General features: G+C 35.7%; 1 protein-coding gene across 3 annotated transcripts in view; it reads left to right on the top strand.

Annotated features, from left to right (window-relative positions):
• The first annotated feature begins 11,412 nt into the window (after nucleotides 1-11,412).
• PDE1A (phosphodiesterase 1A) overlaps nucleotides 11,413-27,640 on the top strand; it is a 262,628-nt gene continuing 246,400 nt past the window's right edge. For all 3 annotated transcript variants that reach the window (XM_063080008.1, XM_063080014.1, XM_063080000.1), the window contains exon 1: nucleotides 11,413-11,850. In XM_063080008.1, coding sequence (XP_062936078.1) covers nucleotides 11,798-11,850 — 53 coding nt within the window. In that variant the 5' untranslated portion in view covers nucleotides 11,413-11,797. The remainder of the gene's footprint in view (nucleotides 11,851-27,640) is intronic.

Genomic DNA, 27,640 nt, shown 5'->3' with positions numbered 1-27,640 from the left:
TAAACTGAAGAAGACACAGTCAGGGCAACTTTGACCTGTCTTTTCCCTTTTCCTGGATTCATATCTCTGTTGATTTTCTACACATGTTCTCCCAAAAGAAAACATTTCTTGGAAACTTTAAACCAAGGTGTTAAAATAGAGAGAGAGAAAAAAAGAGAAAACACCAACTTCTTTGAAGCCAACTGTTGTTATGTAAACAGATGGTCATAATTCTTCTTCCTGCGACCTCACATATTTGTACAGTTAGCCCGCACCTTCCTTTTATATTTATTTTCATAGGCACAAGTGACTAAAGTGTTTATTTGGTATACCTAATCAGAAAAATTCCCCAAGCTCTACAGTTTTCTTGGTTTCAGAACTTTTTGTCTTACTAAAAGTAATTGTTCCAGTGCAGCACTTGCTGTCATTAGGGAGACCAGTGGCTTCTCTTCTGCATTGACAACCTCAAAAGAAACCTTTCTGTTCCTCCTCTGATTGCTCTGCAGCTGTGGTAGCAGTGACAACTTTCTCCTACCTGACACTCCCTGCACTTTTGTCGTATGAACTTCTCGTCTTGCCCCCCCAGCGTCTCTGACATCTTCACTGGATACTGCTCCCCGCTCATCCGTTCAATTAGATTTTGTTCTTGGGCCTTTATTTCTCTAATCAACATGTTCTCTCTGAGCAGGTCCATGGACGTTCATAGTTTCGTATTTATGCTGCAATACCTACACCTGCCCTCTCTCCTCCTCCCCACATTTTATCTCTATAACTGGTGTCTTTCCTCTTTCATCAACTCTCCTTCACCCCAATTCAAATATCTTGTTGGTTGTTAAATATCTCCACTTGGGCCACTCTTTGGTATCACAAACTCACTATGCCTCACCAATGAAATTTCCATCATACTTCTTTCTTTTTATTACCAGTCTGGGTCTTCTTACACCATCCTCCCACATGACAAACCAAAACCCCAAGTATTATCTCAGGATGCTCCCCCCCCCATTCAGTGTACTGAATTATACACTAAGCCCCATGCATTATCCCCGTTAATATCTGTTGAATATGTTCTCTCTTTTCCAATTAATACCTTTGCTTTACTTCAAACCACAGTCATCTCTCACCTAGATTACTCTAACAGACTTTTGACTAACACTCCTGTGCACACACTTATAAACCTCAAAAATATTTTCTACATTTTTATCACTAGAGCTTCCAAAACTGCAAAGCAGAAGGTGGCATTTCCCTGAGGGTCATCCACTAGTGGCTCCCCATTGCCTACTGGATACAGTCTCTGCTCTCCCGTATGGTGTATATGATTTAATTTTTTAGCTTCCTGTACTCCCTCTCACACTTTTATTCTCAAGTCATACCAGGATACCTGCCACTTCCTGAATACCATGGTATTTAATGCTTCCACATTATTTTCCACCTTCCTTTGATTGGGCTGGCATTCCCCACTTTGTCTTTGGTAAATGATTCTCCTCTGGTGAACTTCTAATCACTAGCTAACCCTTGCTAAAGCCGCATAATTTCCTCCATGAGCTTTCCTTTCTCTCCCTCCTGAGCTTCATTTATCACTTTTACTTATTTTATGAACACACTTAATGAATTGTATTGAAATTACTATAAAAAGTAGATAATATTTTTTTCTTTTAAGCTTGAACTCTTTCAGGAGAGGGACTGGATTTTAATAATCATCATTTTCCTAACATCTGATATGTCTTTGTCACATTGGCAGGGGAGTTGTGTTACTTTTAATGATAGTAAGTACGTCAAAAATTTACCTAAAATCAAATTTACCTTTCAATGTGCCTTAAAAATGGCTCCGTTGATGACCAACACATGACTCCTTAGTAAGCCTAGCACATCCCGTTATCCCTCCATTGTTTGAACAGATTGTTGCTTCCTTGATTGCATACTGGGTGAAGAAGTTGGTATAAGAAAAGCCTTTATCTTTAAATATAAACAACATTCACCAGATGAAATTCTCATTTTATGAGAGGTTCTTAAGGTTGGAGATCAAAGGAATAGCAGACTCACTTTCTCCAGCTCAGCGGCACTTGGAGGCAAGCCCTTTCTGAGAGGAAAAGCAAGAGGAATTCTGTCATGGTTGGGAGGGTGAATAACTTGACCCTGAAGTTCCCTTCAGATTCCAGGACTCTGTGATTCTATTTATAACAAATAACTCATTACCTCAAGGTCAAAAAATAGATGCCCATGAGCTCCAATACTGAAACAATGTGAACCTTCAAAACAACAGCAATGTTTTGTATTTGCAGAACAGTTGAGGAAAGTGAGTTCAGAATCTCCACAAATTTAAGGTTATTACTAGTAATATATTTGGAGCTCATCATTGGAAAAGAAAATTATTCATGAAACTGGAGCAAAACAAGAGAGTAAAGATAAAAATACAAAATGCTTCCAAGGAACAGAGAGGGAATCATATTAGATGGCCCCAATCATGGGAAGTACTAGTTGTTGAACACATGGGCTCTGGAGCAGAGCAGTCATAGGTTCAAATCCTTGCTTTGCTGGTCTCAGCTATGCAGTATTAGCTAGGTCTGAAATAGGGATACTAATTCCTATCCCAGATTGTTGTTGGGAGAATTTGATGTCATAGGTTTTGTAGAGCCCTCACCAGTGCCTGGTACATAGTATGTGCTCAGTAAATGGCAGCAGGTCTTTTAGAAGAATATAGGGGCTAAGTAATCTCATTGGTAACTGAGTTTTATACATCTATGAATAGAGACCATTCAGGATTTTTAGTGAAGGTGGGATATGATGTGATTTTGGAAAAAGGTAGGGAATTTTAATCTTTTTTTGTGTGTGTGTGATTTTGGTTGCTGTGGACATGGTTTTAAAGAGAGAATTGCATTAGAGGCACAAAGCTTAGTACTGGAGAGCCATTCTATATGTTGAGGATAAAACCACAACTTCATTTCTATATTTACTCTGACTTGATTTTTTTTCTCCTGGAGTGTCTCAGTGATATTTTGACCAGAAATTTTGCTTATCTACTTTTGTAGATTCTACATCAAGCAAATAGTAAAATTTAAACTTTAGAGCCTCCAAATATTTAGTTCTCTGCTTTTCTTCTTTTTTTGGTTCACTGATCCTTGCATGTATGAAGCTTATGTGATGGGTATTCAAAAAAGCCATGGAAAGATTCATATGTCTTTTAATTCTGTTTTTCCATAAACCTTTCAAAGGTACCCTCACCAAACTCATGTGTCTCTGAAGTCAAGTTTAAATTGCTGCTAGGGTTCAACCTGATTTAAATCTTCAGAGAGTCATATTTTTAAAGATATGGTCAGCCAAGATGCTTTTTTTTTTTAAGACATCTATTAAAACTAAGAATATTATCATGGAGAGGCGGGGCAATATGTTAGTAAGAACAAAGATGTCAGCATCAGATAGAACTGGGTTCAAATCCTGTTACCGTAACATATCAGTTGTACAGCTTTTGGCAAATTATGTAACTTTTGTGAACTGTAGTTTCCTTGAGTGTGAAATTAAGGTGTCAGAATCTACCTTTTAGGTGTGTTATGTAGAATTAACTGAAATTGTGCATATATAAAGTATAGTGCCTGACACATAGTAAATGACTGACAAACACATGTCAACTCTCTTGCTTCCACATTTTTAATTGGGTCAGTTGGAGAAAAAAGCAGATGAGGAAAGATTGTTATTTTCTAGGAGCATAGAAAAGGTTGAAGGTTCATAATGTTAAAAAAAGATGCAGAATTATTTCTAAGATTGAAGTGATTTGCAGTATTCTATCCTGGTATTGAGCCAGGCATCAGATGGTGCAGTAGACAATATGTCCAGTGTTAGGTTTGAGAAAACGTCACTGACCAGTTTAAATCCTGTATGAAATTTAAATTTAGCATTTAATAAAATGAATGTAGAAATAAATTAGGGTAACTATAGCATGTCATAGAACAAGTAATAGTAATGATGTATTAATATGAAAAATAAGTTAGTAATTCCAGAGATGAAATTATCAAGGATATGTCATTACAGTGGACTTGGAGTGGGGTGAATAGTCAGTAGAAGCAAAGACAAACGCTGAAGCCGGAGTGAGTTTTTGAGGAGGGAATAGGTGTGAGAGTACAAATACATGTGGTCTGTATTTATTCTTTCTGCTAGTTACTAATTTTTGTCTTAGAAAGGTAATAGGGGTAATGACCTCTCTCTATATATTTGGGTTATTACACAGAACCTACCACACATGTTATTGAAAGTTTGGCAAACTCAGTGGCTGCTTCTATTCAAAGTCAGTGTGAGTCATGATTATCTCTATTGCTCTGTCTAATTCTGAAAGCCTGAAGGAGTCAATAGGTTAGCACTTAGGAATTTTCCATTTACTGACATTGCTTCAATTCATTTCTTGGTGGTAGTGCTGTACATTTATTCATAGGCATTACTGGAAACTTAAGACAGGCTTTAAGAAAACTAATTGAATGTAGTATCATGTTGAAACCAAACTTAAAATATGAAGGAAAGCTGGTAATGATGACTTGGTACTAAAGCTAAGTTGATAACATAGTAATAACGCTCACAGCTATAGAGAAACTAAACAAGCCTCAGTGTGCAGCTACCTCTGAACAATTTTCTAACTGTCTGAAGAATGGCAGATAAGAATATCTTTGGCATACACAGGGAGTAATGGAAAATTCGAATCATGTGCTTTTAAACTGTGATATCAGATGAATTATTTCCCTAATTACAATCCCTCTTCTTATTGTGGTGGTGTGAGCCTCTGTAACTCTGCAAATTAATGCAGCATGAACCACACCACACCCTGCCCTCCGAATCATGTGTTGTTGTGTGGTACTTAGAGCTCATGAAACACTTCCTCTTAGGCTCTTGCTGAATATCTATTCATCCTTTAAGCCCCTGTACAGCCATTTCCTTTTTAGTTCTCTTACTCAAAGGGAATTTTATATTAAGGAGGTTTCTTTCTGTAATGTTCCTTAACGCACTATACAAAAGTCATTTTCTTTTATAGTAGATTTCTATATTGCTTGATTACACACTGAGCAGTGGGTGTTTGGCTATGAGAATCTGTTTTAAATGATTTGCTTTGTTGTTGATGTTGTTGTTGATGTTTTCACAGAATGTCGCACTATTCAAAGGAAGTAGTTTGACTGCCAGCCCTAAAAGCTGTCAGAACTTGTGGGAGTGCTAATTGGAGCCAATCAAACTTTAACTGACCTGATTCTACACTTCAGTGACAAAGAGGAATTTCTCCTACTTTGTGAAGCAGAAAGGCTCAGTTCTGATTGATATAAATGATGGGGAGTTAGCCAATTTGGGGAGTAGCTTCTCCTTGTCACCAGAAACTATAAATTTAGACTTCTTTATTCGTTCCTTTAAGAAAATAATAATTCTGATATTTTTTGTTATTAAACAAGTGGCCAATAAATTTTAAGTCTTGCACATAAGTCAAGAGAAACTAGTTTAAAACTATGTACTGAACAGAATCTGCTTTTTCCTCCTGAGGTAGAGCACATTTTTTGGTGAAATCGAGATCTGTTTCCAAAGTGAGTCTCAGTTATATTGTCAATTTTAAAATTCCCATTTGCTATGGTTTGAATGGATTTCCTCCAAAATTCAGGTGTTGCCAATATGATAGTATTAACAGCTGGGATGTTTAAGATGCAATTAGACCAATAGGGCTGCTTCCTCCTTAATGGGATTAAGGCTCTTTTAAAGAGGCTTCAGACAGAGTTAGGTTAGCTTGCTCTTTTGCCTTCTTCCATTTGAGGATGCAGCAAGAAGGCCCTCATCAGAACTGATGCCAGGCCCTGGTCTGGCATCTTGGACTTCCCCACCTGTACTACTGTAAGGAAAAAAATTCTGTTTTTTATAAATTACTCAGTCTTAGGTGTCCTGTTATAGCAGCACAAAATGGACCAAGACACCACTGTATTTGTTCTCAGATATGTAGTGCTCCTGATTTGAAGAAGTGTAATGACAAATATTTCATGATGAAACACCTATGTAAATATTAGTAAACATTTTGAAACATTGCAAGAGATCATTGCAGATTATGATACACACAGATTATAAGAAACATTGCAGATTATGATACAAACATAATATTTGCTCTGAGGGAAACAAAGACAGTGCTATAGGTATATGAAATTCAGATGGAGTTGTCAGGAGAGTCACCTCTCTGATGAGGTGGCACTGCAGTGGAAATCTGAGCAATGAGCAGGATGAAGAGCATTGCAGCAGAAGAAACAGTATGCACAGAGGAGGAAGGGAAAAGTGTGGAGTGCTCCAGGAACAAGACGCCAGCACAGCAATGGGGAAAGAGCCAAAAGGTCAGGGTTTCGAGATGAGGGTACAGGTAGGTGAGGACCAGAGCAGGCAGAATGGTAATATCATGGTATACTCACCATGCACCACTAAAATGAATGAGTGAAAAGCTTTACAATGTAATGAGGATAATGTGCTTTTCTCGCTTTCATTTTAATGTGTGACCTTTTTCCTTGTCATCCAGATACACTCATTTGCCTCATACAGGGGTGGGGAGTGGGATTAACATTGTCACAAATGAAAGCTCAGGTTTGAATACCTTAATGAGACTTTTGAGCCCCTTGTAAAACAATAGTCCTGAAAACCGGGCTTTGTTTACACTAAGAAGGGTTTCCCAAATTCCTGAAGCTCTACCTAATATATGTAATTAAAGCCCATAGACTTGAACTTGGGTTTGTTATAAACCTTGGACAAAGGGCCCTCAGGAGATAAACCAAAAGATTTTCTGCCACAAAAGATGGGGAAAGCATATTTATTCTGCCTTAGTGAAGCATAGAAAAGGGGACCCAATAGGAGGCATTTTGTGCAAATGGTCAGACCAAGTATTTTGACTTTTTACTTGTAAACTGAAATCTCAGGGTGGGGAGCATGTTTGGTTGAAAGAGAAAGACTGAAGCAGAGAGGATTTTGCCATGATTTAGTGAGTTTGCTACAGAGTAAAACTTGTGGTACAGTGTGGCTAATCCCAAGCCTTCCTCAGTGCTCGTGTGGGATGGAGGGCTCAGGAAGTCCTGCCAGCACTCTGGGGATTTCAGAAGTCAGCTGAGATGGGAGCAGTGTATCTGTCATGAGCCTGCCATGCCCAAGGCATGGGGTCAGGGAATCCTACACAGATGCCAAAGGATTAACAGCCTTAGGAAAGATCCAGATGGAGGATGTGGATGAGACTGAGAGGATCTTGAAGTACCCATGAAGGCTGAGATTGGTTCAATCAGCAGGGAATGACCATAGTTCTCAGAATGAGCCAGCTGATTACAGCAGCCTTCCTGCAGATGCCTGTGACCAGACAGACAAGAGACACTATTGCAGAGACCAGAGGACACAAAGGAGAGCAGCAACTTGCAGATCTGGGTCTGAGGACACCTCTTTCCTGCCGCCTCAAAATCGTAGAAATCTACCTCATCAATATAGATGCTTCTTTGAAGAATAACAGTGGGTTAGAAGAAATGTGAAAGATTGTGCATTTAAAAGATGACTGAGTTTTAGGAAAAGAATATTTATACAACAAAACGATGAGGACATTATGATCACTTTGTTCATGTATTCATTCATTTAATAAATAGCCAGTGAGTCTCTTATATGCCATGCACAGGGAATACAACAGACACTAATCCCTGCCTTCCTAGAGCTTGCATTCTAGTGAGGGAAATTCCAAGTTGAAGCTATGAGGATACAAACAAACAAAACAACAGTTCAGTTAGGAAGAATAAAGATACTACAATATATTTTCACATTTGAGTAGTGTGCTATATTTTTAATTCTACAACGAGGATAAAAATTATTCTGGTCGTATGTATAAACTTGTGGTTAAGAAAAGCTAAAAATGACTACAGAGTTTATTTTTGGTTGGACACTATGTTTAAATAACTTGACAGTTTATCATAGGGTCAGTTAGAGTGTCACAGAATTTTAGAGCTGGAAAGGATCTTAGAGGTCATCTGGCCTAACCTTTTAGTTTGATAGTGAGGAAACGTACAGGGAGTTGAAGAGAAAATTACTGCTAGAGCTGGGGTTTAAATATACATTCTTTGACGTTAGGCCGGGGCACTTTATAATAGAACAAAGATTCCATTCAGATCTTAGTAGGAAATATTCATTGATTAGCTTGTTCATTTCACCTTGATATCAGAAGGCCCTTTGGAAGTTTCTAGGGCTGGCTCTTATAAGTATTAGGAACATAATGGGCAATGTTATGATTGTAGGGTAGGGGGTTAGGAGAAGGATAGATACAAACTAGAGTGGCTAGTTGTTTCTCCTCTTTCTCCACAGTGTTAAATACAGCCCAGAAAGAGCCCAAGCAGCCTCAGAGGCAGAGTGCCTGACATGGTGACAGTCTGCTTAGTAGAGGGTAAAAGCCTGGGCTCAGGCACGAGACATCTGAGTTCAAATCCCAGCTTTACCATGCATCAACTAGCTTCTTAATCAGTTGTGAAACTTGTAGCAAGACATTTGTTATAAAAAATGAATGAAATGCTGAAAGTTATGAATGACTTACCTTACAAGGATACATCAAATTTAAGTTGTCTCTAAAATGATGCCACACTCACTTATATGCAGCAGCTTTTCCCCAATGGTAAGGGACAGTTCTGGTTAGTCCATCAGGAATAATTCCCACCCTGACATTTATCTCATGGTATGGTTGGCCAAGATCTGTTCCACTTTATTGATGCAATATTTATAGCCATGACAAAGGAAAATTATAGTAGTTCTTGTGTTTAATGCACATGTTTACTTTTCTTAGTTTTATAAAGATCTAGGTATTTTTCTGGGGGAGTATCACAGCACTAAGTGGGATAGGGTATGTGTGTGTTGTGTGTCTGTGTCTGTGTGTGTGTGTGTACATGTGTGTGTGTTGTGTGTGTTTGAGTGTACGTTTATGTGTGAGTGTGTGTGGGGAAGTGTTAGCCAGAGTCAGCCTGACTTTATTTTACCATATCAGGAAAAATATAAACTCCATTTCTGACCTCTGCTCCCAGGGAAAAAAAAAAAAGATTCATAATAAATTATATTTAGTCTATTTTATAAAGGAGTTGGTCTAGTTATTAATACCATGCATTTTAATATTTTGCACAGTGCAGTTGTGTTAATGTAAAAAATCTATTTTTGTAATTTAAGCAACAACAGTAAGGTCTTTTCATCTCATTGAATCCTACATTAAAGTTGAATAAGTTAATAATGCCAACTTTCTTCCCAATATTAAATTTAAATGCTCTTTGAGAAAAAGTTAATGAAACATTTAATAAATACATTTTTTTTTGTGCCAAATGAATATTTAATTTACTGACACCTCATTGGCCTTTAGGTTCCAAGACTGGGTTTAAATATAGTGCTTAATGTAAATGTAAACCTTAGATTTCTACCTTAATCACTTAAGAGAAAAATGAATATAAACCATTAGTTAAGAAAAGATGTTATGGATTTTCCATGATTAACAACTTTCAGATTCTTCAGTTGACAGTCAGTCCTCTGAGTATAGATTGTACACTTGCTTGCCTTTGAATTGTACGTTGGCTAGATGTTTATTCGTATTTGTGTTGAGTTCCTTCCGGTGTGTTCATGAAGAAGCCATCTCACATATTTAATTCAAAAATAGACAAAATTGAGGTTAATTTTCTAAAGTTGATGGGCTTATTCTCTTGAATTGCCCTTTAGGAAAAATATTTACAGTAAATTAATAGTAATATAGGTTAACCATGACTACAAAAATTGATTGCCACCCACAAATGCAAAAATCCTTTAAGAGGACCTGTGTGATGTGTTATTACTTATATGTCTTCCTATATACAGAGAATGCCAAAGCATATAGTTATAATAAAGCATCTACTCCAAAGGTCTGCACATCAAATTGGATATAAATGGGCTTCATATTTAACTGCTGTTAAATATGCTAAATGCACGTATGTGAATTTATGATTGAATACTTATTGGTAATGAAGGGAACATTGATTGAGATGTCATTATACAAGTACATAATAGCTACATAAAATATATATGATATAATATCTTTTTTATTTATAACTTTATTACTTAATTATTACTATATATAATAAGTGTGTAGTTTTGGAGTGTCAAACATAATTTCTATAGTAGTTTCTTTGCAAGAAGCAGACTAATCATATTTAGAAATAATGTGATGATACCCGTTAGAGCTGGAAAGGTACATAAAATTCCATCAATATTGTAACTTCACTTTACAAAAAAGGAAACTGGGGCTGGGTCAAGGAATTTGCCCACAATAGCCCAGCATATTCATGGTAGAACTAGGACTAGAACCCATTTACTTTAGTTTTAGTTCTATGCTCTCTCAGACTGATTACATTTCCTAGTGTGGATTAGAACTGTTCAATAAAATCAGTGATGTCTTTGTAATTCCTCTCTCTTTATCTCTCCTCTAGGAGGAAAATAAAAAAGGTGTTCTGGAAGTGTTTAGAGAGTGCTTGTGACTATAGATCATATCTTCTTTTGTGATAGCTGATCCTTATTTTTGTGGATCATTCAACTAAGGGCATGTGCGTTACTCATTTTTTCCCTTTTTATTACATGTATATTTGAAAAATATTTAAATTGTGCTTTGAGATGGTTTATTTTATTACATACCAAACCTCTGGCTTGGAATCTTATGACATTATTGATTGAGTAGAAACTTTGTTAGTGATTCAGATACAGGAAAATCTCTAAAGTAAGTTATATTAAAATATGAGAATTTACTTTTTCTGTAATGTAAGTCTAAGTCTTCTAAGTAAAACAATTTGAATGTCATTTATTTTCAGCTGTTTGCAAATTCTTTTATACCTGATTTTCTTTCCTTTTATTTTTATAAGTTCAAATTTTATCATACAATATAAAAACCTTAGGTTCCTAGGCAGTTTGGGGGACTTTAAAAAGAAAAGTGTGTCTGTGTGTCTTTCCATTTCTTTTTTTATAGCGTCCCCAATTGTTTGAAAGCCACATTTGGGTAAAGACATCTGCATACAATGTCACTGATAGAGATGAGCAATTTTTGTTTTTCTAACTTTTGTAGCTCTGGCCAGCTTCACAAGGGCTTCTGTCAGTTGAAATGGCATCTTCCACTTTAGCCAAGTGTAGGTTATTGGGTTACAAGGGCCAAAAAGGATGAGTCGTCTCCACACTTCATCCAGCATGAATAAAAGCAAAACTGTAAAGTAATTATAATCTCTTGAAGCAGAGCCAGCCATGCAACCCGAGCCCATCTTTCCTCCTTAATTTGTATACAGTTCTTATTTTAACAGAACTTTCAAAGAGTACTCACATGAGACTGCTAAACCAGCTGTACAACTTTTATTTTGAAGAAAAAAAGTTGAGCCTCAGAACAGGCTGTTTTAAAGACAGGGAGGGACTTAGCCTTTCCGAGCTTGACCAGCATGTGGAAGGAGAGCTCTCATGGCTGCAATCACTTAGGGAGCTCCTACCTGGGTGACACTGGGGGTAGGACATTTTCTGTTTGTTTTGTTCTGTTTCCGAGGGTCCCGTGCAACTTCTCTTGCCCGGATCAGCGTGACTCTTGGTGGTTTTTGCACACCCTGCTCTGTAGGGGAGTGCCCTAACGTGCTTGTCTTATGTGGCCTCTATGGACACACTGCTCAGCTGGCAGAGAGCAGGGAAGTTTTCTCCCAGCACCCAAAAAGAGAAAGAGGAAACTACTTTTTCCTTCTGGGCTCCTTGCAGCACAATAGATCAGGATAAGCTTCCACATTCCCTCCCTGGATTTTCTGGAGTGGTTTCCAGGAAGAAGTTAAACCTTCACCTTTAAATGGATGACCATGTCACAATCAGGAAGAAACATCTCCAAAGACCCATCTTTAGGTAAGTAATGTTACATCCCATGTGGCTCTAGGGCTGTCAAGAACAAGTTTCTCTCCTTTGTCCTTAACTTGAGGATTCTGGCACTAGGTTACAACAGAGCAATAAAGAGTGTGTCTAAAGTTTAACTTCATGCATATCGAAGGAGTCCTTTTATTTTCTATTTTCTGAAACTGTACACAAGCTCTTATCAACTCCTCAAAACATATTTTAAAAACATTGTAACTGTTCAAGCACATGAATAACATAGCTAATAACATAGCACTGGAAAAACTTTTGAAACATTATGCAATCCCTTGCTGTTTCTGAGTGCTGTTGCACTCTAAATCGGAAACATTGTGCTTGGTTATTTCAACTGATTATACTCAAGGGCAATGTTTTAATGCTGTGAATGTTATACCTTTCTGGAGTAATGTGTCTGGAGACAAAATTGAACTTGATAGCTATTGTACTAGAGTGCACACTTTACAGCTCCTTCAGGAGCATTAGACTAGCAGTTAAGGAAACAATAGGGCAATAGGAAAAATTTTATATTGTGGTAGAATCGATGACCAGGCAAAATGTAGGTACAATACAATGGATCGAGCTAATGTTTTATTTTGGGGGAAGACACTCTTTATCTAAGGGAGCAGCAGTTTCTTCACTGACCCTTTAACTCTTGATTTTTTAGTTACTTATTATATACTTTAGAATTCAGAATTGAAAATTAATACTTCTAAAGTGTGAGAAAATGAACACAATTTCTGCCTCTTGAAACAGAAGATTTTAAAAAAGAAAGAAGTTAATTATATGTCAATTTCGTGCTTTTCCCCAGATAATATTCTAAACATAGCAGAGATACATGTTAACAATATTAAATGTTAAAGTCAAGTTGCAGCCACTGGTTGTTGACCTAGAATTAACTATAGGATAATAGAAGTTTATGGATGGAATTCCTGGCACTCTGTGGTTTTTACATAATAGGTAATAGTGGACCTCAAGGAATATAGTTATATAAAATGTGGCCATTTTTATGTATTGATTAAGCATTACTACAGTGTTATTAATATACTTATGTAATGCTTAAAACAAAAACACTAGCTTGAATCTGTCTTAAAATCTTTTTTTGAACTTAAATTATATTTAAATCCATACATATGAATTTAATATTATAATCCATATCTACTTAAATATACAGTTTATGTCTTATGCAGTGACATCTGTAAATAACCAAACATCCAGAATGACCCCCAAAATGTGTATTCACCTGCCATATTCCTGAAAAGTTCTCCCAATTGTATGTGATTAATCTCTTTTTGTTCCAAGTGCATATGTAATTTCAAAAAGGCATGATAGTTGCACAGATAATTCCATACTTAACCCCAGTGAGGCTCTATTCAAAGAGGGACCCCAAGTAGTTTGGGAAGGCAAGGTTGAGTTAGATAAAATCAGATCTACCTAGCCATCATCTTTGATGTATTATCCCATTGAAGAGCTGTTGGGATTGAGTCAGGTGGTCTTCACCATTGATTTATGCCAAATCCTCATCTCCTCTTGATGAATTCTATGCTAGGTGCTATTTGCAGGTGGATTGGAACTCAACTGCACTTCTGTTCTTTTTTATGTGAAAAGCAGATCCTTTATGGCAGCTGAGATCCTTTGCCCAGATAATTAGAGTTTGGTAAATTCAAATGATTGCTTCATGATCCTGGTGATCTAGCAGGGAAAATGTAGTTACAAAAGAGGTCATACTTTAATCCAAGAAAATTGTTTCAGGCAAGCATAGAAATGGGTCCCTGACTGAAAACAAGTTAAAGCTTGATGTGGGAATGGGATTTATTGGTCGGCATGTTGACAGGTGGCATTGCTTTTTATCAGGGTGTGATTGTGATGAGGGAAAAGGGAGATGGAGAGTATATTAAAGGAAGAATTTAAATAACTAGGCATAGTTCCTTAGAGAAAGTTTTGGGCTGATTTTCAATGAAGTAAAGTGTGGACTTCCTGACAGCTAGTTGTATTTTCAGGCAGGCTGGTAAGCTGGTAGCTGCCTTTGGCACTTTGACCCTAATCCCATGCCCCACTTAATTTTCTTTGTCAGTCTCCTTTCACAGGTATCTTTTCTCCTTAGGCTATCTGTGGGCTGTCCAGTGTCTCACATTGAGACAGCTTTCTCAGGCCTGCCCATTCTGCTTAGAGACCCATCCATGTACCAGAACTTTCCTTCTCAATATGAATTTATCTGTACCCTGCTTCCCATGGGCCTTGCACAGTGGTTCTCAATCCACTCGACAGGCAAATCTGTGCTAGTCTGTTTCATATGTGCTAATGGGATTAGTTAAAAGTTGAACAGAAATTTTGTGAAAATAGTATCTTGGCTGCTTATAATTCATTTAAAATTTTAGTGTTTTTTTTTTGAAATATCTGATTTATTGATAGCATTTACATTTTTTATATACAGTCTAGCTTCTCCTGTAATTGAACCCACAGCTTTAATTCAACTCATCCGGCCTTCACTGTTTTGACTACAAGTGTCCACTTGTCCATTGCACTTGGGAGTTAAGATATGAAAAAACCCAGAAATCTTATCTGCCCTCACATGACATATTGTCTAGTATATACCAAGATAAAGTTACAGACAGACTATGGGTGTCATAAAGCAGGTAATAACATCCTGGGAGATTAAAATGAAAGAGGCAGGTCTTAGTAATGGCTAATTCTGACACCTAAGTGACCTGAGAGAGTTAACAAGAGTTTTTGTTTTTAATTTAATTTTTGAGACAATTGAAGTTGATTTCCCATCAGCATAATCTTCCTAAGTTTCAGAAAGTAAAAATCATGCATTATGTGGAAAAAGTTAGCTGAGAGATTTTGGAGTAGATGGACATTGAAATTCCATGACTGGATAAGATACTGAGAGGACTAGAAGGAATCACAGGTATTAATTATTTAGATCCTGTCTCTAAGCATGTCTGGGCCTCCTACGATAAAGATTCCCAAATTATCTCAAATAGTTATCAAATCTATTTTTTAAAAGTTTTCCTTGGAAATTTTAGACATGTATTTTCACACCATGTCTGTTAGGCAAGGAACAAAGGCAAAATTTCTTTTATGGCCAAGGCAGGAGTTTATATTATGTCTTTCATGAATATCATGTGGAATTTTGGAATTGATGAGACTATTCAGCTCTGAGTATATATAACTGGTGCCTCTTGAACACGTTTTGTGTTTCTACCTGCAAATGCTCTTACAGGTCAGACTTGTGCAGAGAAAAGATGATGCACCTTTTACTCAGGAGAAACACGTAAGGTTTTATAATTTTCTAGGAAGAAAACACTATCACAAGAAGTACATTCATATATTTTTAATCTATAACACTGAATTCTGTCCCTAAGCATTTACAAAATAAAGTTACATAGGTCCTTAAAATCCAAGTTGTGAACTGACACTTGGTATTAGAGATCTTGCATAGACATTTTTTTTTAGGTTTTAAAAACCTCTGTTTCTATATTACCAGAGAGCTTTATCTCTGGTAATTATAATAACTTACCTCTTTATATAAGTAGATTCATCAATTTATGTTTTAATATTCCATGATATAACTCATTCAAATGAAAGACCTTAATGTAACTTCAGTACAATTACTGAAGGCATTTCTATCTTATTTGATACTAATATTGCTTAATAAACTTTCTATATTTTCATGTGATAAATCAACCTTAGACTGTGATACCAAAAAAAAAAAAGAGTTTCTTCTAATAAAATTGCATCAGTGAAAATATCTCTTATTTAAATTTCACTGCCATGAAGAGTTTAAGTCTAGGTTTTTATTATAATTATCTCCTCATACTTGATTTGATATTTCATTTTTTCAAATTCTATTATATGCATTATTTTCCAATTGTTGCTTTAAGTATCTTTTAGAAGTAGGTAGTATAAAAATGAATTTAAAAATAAATTGAGATAATTCTTACTTGTTAAGCTTCATTCAGTGTTCTTTGGAACTGACTACCTTTTGAACCTCTTTCAGGGTTCAAAAGTAGATGTTATTTTTGTGGTGATTTTCCATTAGAAGTAACACTAAAAAGCCACAAACTATACAATACAAATAGTTCTTCATGGCCCTAGAATTGAGAACTGGTCAAGACTAATGAAAATCATGTTGAGATCCTCACAGCATTTAGAACATGCTGTTTCTTCTCTTTATGTCTTTTCAAAAGTTTTATTTTTACAAGTATCTGTTAGCAGAGGAATTCTGAGTGTGTTTTTGGCAGGCATATTCTTTTCACATAAGAGTAGAAAGCAGTAGGATGAAATAAGAAAGCCTAGAAAAAGAAGAGCAGATCCTAACTTTGTGGACCTAATGGGGATGATTAGTAATCTATTACTATGTCGGACTTCTAATTTCAAGATTTGTCATCTGTGCTTTATAGAGGAATATCATAAAACATAAGTTATATATTTATCATAAAATGGGTGTTATTTAAAATCATAAGCCATTTGGAGTATAATCATTTTTATTTATTTACACATTTAAGCTTAGTATATTAACGTAATGTTAAAGCCAAATCAGAAGTTGCTAACATGCAGGCACCACACCACATTTCAGATTTTTACACATTGATAAGTGGAACACCTGACTGACTGCCAATTTACACTAGTGTTCTAGGCAAGGTGTGTAGACAGTATTCAATTTTTCAGATGTTTTAGGTCCATTTCCTGCAGTGCTTTGGGAATAATAAAAAAAATGAACAATGATATAAAATATAAAGTCACTTCAAAATTTAAAGAAATTGTTACACATTATCGGACATTGGTATTTTTGTTTCATACATGTTTAGATATTTATTATATTCTTTGATTTAAGCCCCCATTTAACACCTTCCTCTCACCAGGAATATGTACCTTAGACAGAAATAAAATTTAGAACAAAGTCATCAGAGTGAAAGAGAATACATAGAAAAAAATTGTGTATGAGCTGGTAAAGTAGTATAGTTATTACATATTCCTTCTTTCTTATGCAATGAGCTTCCTCAGAGAGAAAAGCTCTGTGTAAGTCAAACCTGAAATATAACGCAATTCTATATTTATAAAAATATTTTACCAGTTTCTGGATATAAGACAAAAGTGATGTGAATACATTTAGTGAAAAAAGAGAGAGAGAAAGAAAGAATAGGAAGTTACCTGCAAGAGTGTGATACAGTTACTAGAAATTTAGTTTCAGTATTTTTAAAAATGTGAATAATGATTTTTATGTAAGTGATGATTAATTGACAGAAGAAAACAATTATACTTACATTATTCCGCCTTGCTATGAAAGTGAAAAATACTTCTGGAAAATAGACATAGTGAAATGAATTTAAACTTTATGTCACATAATGCTAATTAATAGAAGAACAAATGTATTTTATAACAGACATGATTATTAAAATTAATCTTTTTGTTGTCTAGGTCAGGATGTTTTTGCTGCTGGTCAAATATTACTCATTGTATGATTTATAGAGCAAGGAACAGGCACAAATTTCTCTTCAAAATTGATTACAGTGATCAAAGCTAAATAAATATTTAAATATAAGTCAAGTAATGTTTATCATAAAAAAATGACATCACTGTGCCTTTTTATTTTACCAGTCACGATAAAAGTAGCTCTAATTTTTAAGTAGTGATCAACAATAGATAAACTATAATTTTTTATACATTTTAATGTCAGGTAATAAGTAATTTATTCCCTCTGGTATTATTTCATCTGCAGTCAACACAAGTTTAAATGATCTTCAACAAATTTAGCAGCAGCAGCAGTATTAATATTAATGCTAAGAGCTACCGTTCATTGATACATTAGTGTATTTTTATGCAAGTTACATGCATATAATCTTAAGGGCAAGTCCATGAGGAGGTAGTAAATCCACAATTAATAATTTTGGGTATGGAGACAGGAAGAGAGAACAAATCAAAACATGGAAAAGTAACCCCCTCAAGGGCTACACAAATCTTGTTTTTTAAGCTAGAATGGCTTGATAATATTTATGTCTATCTTGGTCATTGGTATGATTTAGAAATGGCTTTTCAAGGATTTGTAATATTTGAAATGAAGAAAATCAAGATTATGCAGGTAAAATGATCTACTGGGAATATTTAGTGGTTTTATACCATTTGGGAAATCTTATATTTAAAGTAATCAGGCTGTTACAAATAGTGTTTAGGTAAAAAGCAATGCAGAAAAAAAGAAAAATGTCATACTGGTGCATACTTGTTTAAAAGATGACCTGTGGGTTTGTAGAGATGAAATAAGGTTAATGAAGTCTGCAGGATTTATAAACCCAGGCTCTTCAGTTCTGTGACTGGACATAACATAGTTTTGACAGTTAGTTCTCATGGGAAAGCTTCAGTTTATTTATGTATTTGATTACGGCCACTTGGACATGAGTGCTAATTGAGGAAAATCCAGCATTTCCTGAATTGGAGCTGCTGGAAGTGCACAGGGCAAGTCATAGTGCATTTGAAGTAACAGATGATAGTACTTCCAGATTTGTTATCTTTGTAATATCCAAGCCTGCCCCATTAAAGCAATGCTTTTTGTTATGGAGAAGCATTAGCTCTGAGTCAAATTAATGTCCATATTTAGTGATTTTATGACTGCAGACTTTAGGATCTTAAGATGTTATATTCAAAAGTTTTTTTTTTTATGAAGTCAAAACATGTTTAAATATTAATTATATATTTATTAACCAATGGTTTATAGGCATGGAAAGTTATGGGCTTTTATTATGAAAATTATCATTTCAGCTTTAAAAATATTAATATTTAATTTGACATTTTTTAAGGATCAAAGAGCTTGGAACAAAGTGATTAGATAGACATCAATGGTAATGAAAATCAGTAGGAATGTGTCTTTAACATAAAAAAAGGATAATTTTGTGAGTCCTAATTGAGGAAGGAAAATAAAAACCCCACTAGATCAGGTCACTTTAAAATTATATCATTAAATTAAAATTTGGATAAAAGTAGAGATGTTACAATCTGGGACCACCTGTTCGTTAGAGATATCTAAAGAAGGTTCTAAATGTTTGTATCTACTTTATAGCAATGTCTCTAAACATAAAACAGAAAAAGGAGACTGTTGCTAATTTCTGGGCCCCTAATGAAGTATTTGCTACTCAGTCCAGCTGCATCCAATTGTTTCTAACCCTGATATCCCAAGGCATTTTGTCTGCATCTCTTTTATAGCACATTTGTTCATTCTAATTACTTGAGTAAGGGGATTGACTCTCCTACAAAACTAAAATTCTTGAGGCTAGAATCAGTATTGAATTCATCTTTGTATTTCCCATAACTTTTAGTGGAATATGCTTCATAAGTAGGCACTTACCCCAATCTTCAAACTTAAATACCTAAAAAGACCAGCTCTGTATTGTGAATGTGTGAAGTTGGAACTGTGGTAGATGGGAAACAAAACACATCTAATTTCATATTTTTAAAAACACTGAAAGACTAAAAATCCAGACTGCTTAGTGGTGACCTTTGAAATGAATGAATGACAGAATAATAATTTGGTTTGTTAAACCCCCAGAGTGGTCATTTCTCCATTTTCATGGTAAGCTATGGCCAGCAAAGTATAAAGCTTGGCTGAAAATTCTGGCAGCTATGTCCAAGAGGATTACTAGGGGAATGAGTACTTGGTCCTTGTTTCTAATAGTTATTAAAAAATGAGAAAACAATATATGCTACAGCATACCTGTACTGATAACTTATATATAATTTTGTAGCATTAAAGAAATAGATCAAGAAATATATAATTGTTGAATGAATACAATGCATTTGTGCTATACTGGAATAATTCAAGTTGAGTCTCAGGTAATTCAGTGCCTATAGCCCGTTCCACCTTTGAACTTCTCTTGTTAGATTTCAATTTAAGAAAGTATTTTTTGTCTTCCTATCAATACAACTTGTATTAGTTCATTTCTATTTCTTATAACAAAATATCTGGAACTGGGTAATTTATAAAGAAATAATATTTATTGCTTACAGGTTCAGAGGCTGGGAAGTCCAAAGTCCAGGGAACACACCTGGTGAGAGTTTTCTGCATTGGTGGCTTTACAGCAATGAAGTGCTCTCATATGGCAGAAAATGGCGGAGCAGAGAGAGAGAGGCTCTCATGTGCTCTCCTTTTAAAGCCCTTAGAACCATGTTCCTGACCACCATTATTAATCCATTCACTATGGCATTGTCCTACAGTCTAATCACCACTTCAAGGTCTCACCTTTCAATTACCATAATAGGATTTTCCACCCTCTTACCACTGTCAGAGTGGGGGCCAAATTTCCAATACCTAGAACTTTGGGGGGCACAATTTAAGCTTCAATGAGTTCAGGGGGGACATACAATCCACAGCACAATATTTTTTCTTTCTCTTAGTGGAACTGGAACAAGAAGATTCTAAACTGTCTCTTTCACAGAATAGCTCTTCAAACACTAAAGTCAATTGTATCAACTATTACTGTTTATAAATTTCCCCAAAACATAGTGGCTTAAAACTGTATGTTTATAGGTCAGCTGAGTGGTTCTCATGCACCTGTGACTAGATGGTGAGTTTGCTATGGGCTGGCTGGTTTGGAAGGGCCTTGGTTATATGATTTGGCTTTCCTCCAAGTGTCTCTCATATCTTTCCAGCAGGCTAGCCTGGACATGTTCTCACCGTAATAGCAGGAAGAGGAAGCAGAAACTCATAAACACTTTTTCAAGCCTCTGATGCAGTCTGATTGAGTCAAGTGAGGTCCAGATGACTCTCAGGTGGCCTATGGATCAAACCTGACTCACCTGACCCCAGAGTTACAGCATACCTGAGATTCCTGGTTTAAAAAGTTTTAAGAAGCTAAAAGTTAAAGAAAGTTTCACCCAATTGCCTACAACATGAGCTTTTATGGCCTTCATGACTGCCCACATTTTCCCAGTTTCTTTTGGATAATTGATTTTGCCAAGTGTCATGCTGGCAGACTTGAGGAAAGTTTTTTTTAATAGAAGCTGAACATAATTAAATACATAATTTTACATAATTAAATACATAATTTTGGGCAATTCAATTCCAATTCCTCTTAAACTATGACATGGAAAGGAGGCTTTGGAAATGGTAATAGTAAAATATGCACTTGAATCATATATGAGTCACACCTACAATGTGTATTCTCTTCGTATTTAGGTTTATTACCTTTTAAAAATTATTTGTTTTTATGTGAAAAATTATGATAATGTTTTCTGTTACTGAACCCTCCCAAACACCACTATAAGGGGTAAATGTTTCTATAAAAGCCACAAATTATATAACCTCTCTTTTGCATCAGTGATTTACAAGATGAATCTATTTGCTATTGACGATAGAACTGCAGCTTACAAAACAAAAACAAAAACAAAACAGAACAAGCTTCCGCAGTCCTAAACTCAGAGATTCTGATTAAGTTTTGGGGTAAAAAGTTTTGATGTATTTCTATAAGCTTTGCAGTTTATGTTGATTCATAGCTGGATTTGGGACCTACTTTCATTTAGAATATATGAAGGTACTTCAAAAATTTCATGGAAAAAATGGAATTAAAGGATAAACGAACTTTCTGTGAACTTTTGAAATACCCTCATAATTTATATACAATAGGAATGGAAGAGCTGAGTAATCTGGGAAACCTTTTTAATAACATCAGTATCATTAATGAAAATATAAGCCAAAATTTTTCTTTTTTTCACTAAAAATTTTCCATTAGGTACAGGAGTCCTCTGAATATGAAGAGGGTTCAATTTCTCCTTTAAAACATTTTAAACACTTTTTAAGGATATAGGTCTATAAAGAACAAACTACCGTGAATTCCAAGGCAATGGTTCTCAGCACTGGCTGTGTCTTGCAATCACTGGGGATTTTTAAAAAATCTCGATCAAATCACTGGGTGAGACCCAGGAATCAGAGTTTTCATTAACTGGGTATTTCTTTTTTTTTTTTTTCCGTGACCGGCACTCAGCCAGTGAGTGCACCGGCCATTCCTATATAGGATCCGAACCGCGGCGCCCCGCCGCGCTCCCAGCGCCGCACTCTCCCGAGTGCGCCACGGGCTCGGCCCATAAACTGGGTATTTCTAAATGTACACAAGTTCGACAACTCCAGCCCTAAATAGCAGTACACAGAAGTGCAGTGAGAAGAGGGCAAAACACTTGAGGGTGAACATCGAAGGGTGAAGAGGATTTTGGCAGGCAAATGGAAGAAGGAAAGGACAGCAGGAAGATGGTATAGTATGAACAAAGGCATAGGAATAAGGAAGTGCATGAAGTGTTTGGGAAAGTTTTGGGAATAGGGAGAATTCCTGATTGAGCAGCACAGAGCTGAGCATCTGCAGGTGGAGAGATGAGTGGCTGAAATGTTGGTTAGGGCTAGAGAGGCAAGAGCCATACTGCAGTGATTTTGTGAATATGTACTGTTACCCTTGTGGTCTGGTGTTAAAACTGACAAATCTGATGAATTGAACAGCTGAGCTTAGCGTTTCCAAAATGCCTTATAGGACATCATTCCCCTGAGACACTCTGAATGAAAGATCAAGAAAGTTAGGAAATACTGCCTGTTATATTCACTCCCCCTCTTAGGGATTTACAAAGCATATTAGAAGTTTTGCAGTAAAACGTGTTTGCTTGTTTACTCTAATATTTCTCAACACATGAGGGTACTTTAATATGTTCATGGAAAAATAGAATTGAAAAATAATACCAAGCATTCCGTGAACCTTTTGATGTTCCCTCGTATTTCATTTATGCATAATGATTAATATCCCCAGAAAGTAGTGTTCCAAAAAACACATTTTTCTTACCCTAAACTTCCCCAAAATATGCCTCCTTTATTTTTCTGAAATTCACTTTGCTTCAGCTAGTCTTTTTGCTTCCTTTAATTATTTATTTTCTTATGTGATCTGGACGATAGTCTGACCCCAAGAAATTTCTCCGAGGTTAATATTTTTCATCTCCTCTAGAGAAGCAAGGCAAACAATGTTGCCTCGTTGAGAGAATAGTTAATGTTCTATTATATAACTCCCTTGTTGTGAGTACAAAAAAGGAAGAAGAAATATTTTGAAAAGATTGAGAAACGATGAACAATGTCACATTATTGAAACAGCTGATGGTAAATTAAGAAATAACAGATGGAAGTTATGTGTGGATTGTCACACCCGGGTGTCACTGTACACTCAAATTTGGCAGCATTTTACCTAGATCTTGTGCCTTTTTTCTCCTTTTATTCTGAGGAGTTTTTTTTTTTTTTTTAATATTGCTCTTAAATTCACACAGTGCAAAAGTAGACATTTCAAAATCTGCAAATAATGCCATTTTGAAAAATGATAGCTTACAGTGTGCATAATCCCATACTAAGTTTTTAGTTTTTTATTGGTTTACATTTGTTCATACACTATCCTTGTGAAGTAGGGAACCATAAGATCCCCATTTCCTACATGAAGAAATTTAAGCATAAAGGGTCAGAAGAGACATTTAAGAGTCCTGACATTAAGAACAGGCAGGTTGGGTGTGGCTTGCCACTACAGATTTCATCTCACATTACTGTATATGCCAGGTCAGCCATATGATTCTTCTCTGAGGTATAACCCACTTTCACTAGCCAAAGAAGTGACTGGAATTTCCTTAAAATTCTTTAAGTTACTCGGAATTATGTAACACCTGTGATTTCCACAAAACTTTTCTCTTCCAGAGGTGGAGAGAGGAAAAAACTAAGCAAAAGTAAATTATTGTGTGTTCTCTCTGTCATCATATTTACAGCAATGACTGTACAAATGTAGACTTGACATGTCACATATGATGCACTTACTATGAATTTTAGGGCATAAAGTATTATCTCCAGAAGAAGTAAAGAAAGAGAACAGAAGATAAAGTTCAGGCAGTTGCTTTCAAAGTGATTCTAAACAGAAGAGATTTGTTGCTATCGTAATATAAACAACATGTTTTAGGCAGCAAAAAGACCCCTGTAGATACTGAAGGATGTGGCTTCTAGGTAGTATAAGACAAGAATTAGATTTCATTATGGTTTCATTGAACTTCATTAATAGAGATGACTGAAATAGAGTTTGACAGGAGCCACCCTATTAATCTATATTTTTAGGCGTTGCTTTACATAAATTTCTAAATATTCAAAATGCTGGGAATTTACTGTTTTAATGATGTTTTATTATAATGTACTTGAGACTGTTCTTGGATTCCATAAAGCTTTCTTGTTTTGTTATTTTAAAATATTTTACTTTATTATATTTTTTTCTGAAATATTATCGAAGAATTTATTTTCTAGAGAGAAAACAAATCCCACATCCTGTTAGTCAAACAATAAAATGCCCTTAGAAGGATTTTCTTTCTTTTAAGAATCAAATATATAGAAAACCTTTACTACAGACAATTTATTTTAGGTGGTACAGAGTGGTAAAGACAAAATTTGTTTAAAACGCTTTTCATTTCTAGGGTAGACCCATTATTTCATGATGTTTGCTTCAGTAATAATCTATCCAAGATTGATGCTAATTTAAAAAATGGAAAACACTTTCTGACTGTATTCTGAGGAACTAAACAGCTGTACTAAATGACTATTGAGCTAAATATTATATAAAATTTCTTATCAATTCTTCTGCACCAGCTTTTAGACAAATTGATGTGCAAGTTGAACTGCTAAAGTTGAATAACTTTGGTCAGTGTGTATAATATGAATAATTTGTTCTATTTCATTCTTCTTCCTGCCTCCCAACGTATCATTTCCCCATCTCCCTGTCAGCTTAGTTGGCAATTCAGCTTCATTCATCCGCTTAGTGGAAGCTATGTCAACACTGCGCTGGTGAAGAACTCTATTTTGCATCTAATCTGTCTTCTGATTTAGATGTCTAAATAAAAATATGGTGTTGCTCCTTCCCACTCTGCTCTTTTCTCTCTCGTTTTTTCTTGCCAAATACCAGAATGCCTAGTGTTTCCCATGTGAGAACAACTTGTGGTATACTCAGAAAACTAATGGTAATGCCAATTGCTGTGTTATCCTGAGGAGTTCTACCTATATCTGTAAACATTAGGGCATTTAAGGATACCTTAGATCAATGAGTTTAAATCTGAGTAGACACTGGCCTGAGGACTCCCAGGTGGAGTGTTATTTCTCAGTATTCCCTTAAAAAAGGGACCCCTCAGTCTCTCTTCCTTCCATTCATTAGTCTTTAAAATGTAGACTCTTTCTGCTGCTTCCACATCTTCTCATTAGTTTCTCCAGTACCTTGCAAACCCTCCTCTTCTCCTAATCTCATCTATGTTCTCTGTTAGGTGATTCCTAAATTTACATTTGCAGATCTCAGGCCTATCCTGAGTGACAATTTGTATTTCTTTCCATCTCTTAGACATGTCCACCTAATGACCTCTTGATATCTGACATTAATCTATCCCAAAGAGATGTATATAAAGCCTACTCATTCTATAAGAAGCAGTTCAGAAACATGTGTGAATATCTTTCTAAATTTTGTCCCTTACAATGCTAGTGTCTCATAAGATTTGACAGTTTGCACATACATACACACATGAATGTAAATATACAGACACACACATACATAGGATAATAATAGGATTTCCCAGAACTTTGTCATGTTTATGTTAAATATAAATATTTAAGACAAAAGATATGACATTTAGGGTTTCCAAAATTGACATGGGAACTTCGTGCAATGGATCTGGGGTCCAGAGTTGAGACATTATAATATGCAAAATGTTCCACTTACAACACAATTAAGAGTGTACTTCAAAAAGTTCATGGAAAAATGGAATTAAAAGATAACACAAATCTTTCCATGAACCATTTGAAGACCCTCATATATGATACCTGCAAAGAAACAAGAAAATATTCTTCGTTCTCCCCAAAAAGAAGTTAATAGAAGCTGTCCTTAAGAAAGCCCAAGTATTTACCTTATTAGACAAAAAAAAAAATCTACAAACATATTAAAGTCTATGGTAAATTATTGTTTGAGAAATACTTTTTGATTCTATTTTTCCATGAACTTTTTGAAGTATCCTCATATTGCTTAGAAGAACAGCTTAGCCTAGCTTCTTTGAGCCTCTTTTTTGATAGCTATTAAGAAAAGCATAAAACATTTTCCTGTACTTCTAATCCTCTTGTCATTTAAACTTGAAGTCTCAGTTAGTTTTGATGCCTCTCTACTTCTTGTTTTCCATAACAGAACAATTGTCAAGTCCTTTCAATTATGCGCCTGAAAAATTTCTTATTTCTCTACTCTTCATGCCTCTTCACGTCAAAGCCTTTTACCCTCTCATCTAAATTTTTGTATTTTTCAAATTGGGCTTTTAATTTTCAGCCCTCCTTTCACAGTTCTTTGGTTTTAGCATTAGCAGATAAAGCTTTGTTGTGGATATGTTACTCCTTTCTCCTGTAATTTGCAATGACTCTTCATCCTCTACCAAGTGAGATGCTGATTCTTCTGACATTCCAGACACTTTATACCTACTCTCCATGTACCTCATCTCTTTCCTCCTTTCACAACCTCTATGTTACAGTCACTCTGGATGACTCATCGTCCCCTAGGACTTGTTTTATACTTCCCCTCCTGAGCCTTTGTCCACTCTGCTTCCTGTCCTTCAAAATTTCTCCCCCATATCCTGTCTGAATTGTCCTCTGCCCTCGTCCATGCTTCAAGTCCTATTTCAAATGCCACTGTCTTCATGAAGTGTTCCCTGATTCTTCCAGCCAGAATAAACTTTTCTTCTCTTGGACATTAATCGCAGTAGCACTTTATTTATAGCACTGTACTTCTGAGCATATTTATCAGAAATGTGTGTTATTATTTAATGTGTATACTATTTTGCTTTCTTAGTATGAACTTATTGATGGCTGAGACCTTGTCACATTCGCAGCTAAACAATGATCAAGTTGGAAAGACCTTATATCTAGTGCAGCTCTCTTATTTCATAGATAAATGAAAAACCCTAAGACATTAAATGTTTTGACCAATTTATCATGGATAGTTAGTGGTAGAGTCAAAACTAGAACACAGATCTTAACTCTTGATTCAGTGCCCTTCTGGTCTAATTTCTTAGAGTTGCTTGTTCTTCTGGTCCGTGGTGACAATAATCGTTGAGCTTCCACTATGTGCCAGGGATCTTACCTATATTATATCTAATGATAAGCTATATGAGAGTGTTTTAGTATCCTCATATTACAGATAAAGAAACTAAAGTTCAGTGAGGTTAAATAACTTGGCTAGGTAGAAGAGCTTAGAATCAAAGCCAGATCCACTTGATTCCAGAGCCTATGCTATAGGACCAAAGACTGAAAGATTTTCTAGTTTAGGGTGGAAACTTGAAGTAGTCATCTTGGGAACTTGAAGATTTTGCACAGCCACGTAAGAACCAAGAAGGCTTTAAAATGACTATATTTAGTTGTCACAAAAATGCAAATTAAAACGATAATGTAATATAATTATATACTTTCTAGAGTGACTAAATGAAAAAAATAAAAACTTTTCCAGGGTTGGTGAGGATTTAGAGCAGGATTGGTCAGCTCAACACTATTAACATTTCGGAACAGAAAATTCATTGTTGTACATGCTCTTGGACATAGTAGGATGTTGGTCAGCATCCCTGGCCTTTACACACAGTATTCTAGTAGTATCTCCTGAGTTGTGAAGACCAAAAATGTCTTCAGACATTGCCAAATACGCTCTGGACATCTGCAAAATCATGCACAATTGGGAACCACTGATTTAGAGTACTTGAAACTCTCATACATGGCTGGTGGGACTAAAAATAAACACAA

This window comes from Cynocephalus volans, chromosome 1, assembly GCF_027409185.1.
Source record: "Cynocephalus volans isolate mCynVol1 chromosome 1, mCynVol1.pri, whole genome shotgun sequence".
Taxonomy (NCBI): domain Eukaryota; kingdom Metazoa; phylum Chordata; class Mammalia; order Dermoptera; family Cynocephalidae; genus Cynocephalus; species Cynocephalus volans.
This window is presented reverse-complemented; position numbering and strand designations above follow the sequence as displayed.